The 1141-nt window shown below is 33.9% G+C and overlaps 1 protein-coding gene across 1 annotated transcript; it reads left to right on the forward strand.

Annotated features, from left to right (window-relative positions):
- Positions 1–204: 204 nt before the first annotated feature.
- On the forward strand, positions 205–933 carry LOC116127071 (S-norcoclaurine synthase 2-like). The gene is made up of 2 exons (XM_031412734.1): positions 205–400; positions 485–933. Exons 1-2 carry the CDS (start codon positions 217–219, stop codon positions 556–558), a joined length of 258 nt encoding a protein of 85 aa, XP_031268594.1. The 5' UTR covers positions 205–216; the 3' UTR covers positions 559–933.
- Positions 934–1141: the final 208 nt, after the last annotated feature.

A 1141-nucleotide genomic window follows, 5' to 3' on the forward strand; every position in this document is an offset into this window, starting at 1 on the left:
ATCAACAGGACACTTCAGCATCAACAGGACACTTCAGCATCAACAAGCATTAATCAACAGAATTCTTCAGCAATAATATGCATTAATCAACATAAAACTTCAGCATCAACATGCACTAATCAACATAAAACTTTAGCATCAAAGAAAAAACAGAGAAAGATATCATTCCAGACTGTGTGTTGCGTTACCCACTCACTNCAAATTCATCGCATCAAAATGCACGGCCTTGTTGTAGCGAATACGGTGGTGGCTGCGACGGCTTGTTCGGTGTGGGATATCTATGGCAGCCTTCATGTCTTCACAATTATAAATACATTTCTGCCAGATGTACTTGGAACAGTAAAAGTCCTTGAAGGTGATGGACACGTTGGCACACTTCTAAACGTTACATTTCCACCGGGTAAATTAATGCAAATTATTTATCAAACATTTCTTTTGAGCTACCGAATATTAAATATTAATTCTTCTTTGGTTTTTGTTTCAGGAACTCCTGGAGTTGGTTATATGAAGGAAAAAATTACAAAGGTTAATAATAAGAAGCGTGTGAAGGAAACATAAACCATTGAAGGAGGATTTTTAGCACTAGGCTTCAAACGCTATATAACTCAATACAAAATTATTGAGAATAATTTTACATCAAGTATTATAAGGTCAACAATAAAGTATGAGGTTGATGATAAATTATCAAACCTTGCTTCTATAGTGAACACCAAGCTAGTGGAAACACTTGCAGAAACCGTTGGGAAGTACTTGACTGAGAAGAATGCTCCTCCTTAGAATCTGCAAAAGGAATTCGGCTATTGTGTTGTATTCTTTATGTCTAGTTTGTAAGGTTTTCGTATCTGGTTTACAACTTTCATGTTTGAATTTACAAATTGTATGTTGATTTATTTTACTGTAATAAAACTCATATTTACTGTAACTATTACGTGATTTTTTGACTACATGGATTTAGCTTATTGCATTTTGCAATAATTGTTAGAATTAAGCATGATTAGAGTTTAAAATTTAAAAAATTTAAAACCTACAAAATTTAAAAATAGGTGTTTGCAGGTTTTAAATTTAAAAGCTTCTTTTGTAGTGTTTGGTTTGCCGTAGCCAATCCTCGTCGTCGTCACCGTTACCACTGAAACTATTGTGT

This window comes from Pistacia vera, unplaced genomic scaffold (assembly GCF_008641045.1).
Source record: "Pistacia vera cultivar Batoury unplaced genomic scaffold, PisVer_v2 Contig189, whole genome shotgun sequence".
NCBI classification, from domain to species: Eukaryota; Viridiplantae; Streptophyta; class Magnoliopsida; order Sapindales; family Anacardiaceae; genus Pistacia; species Pistacia vera.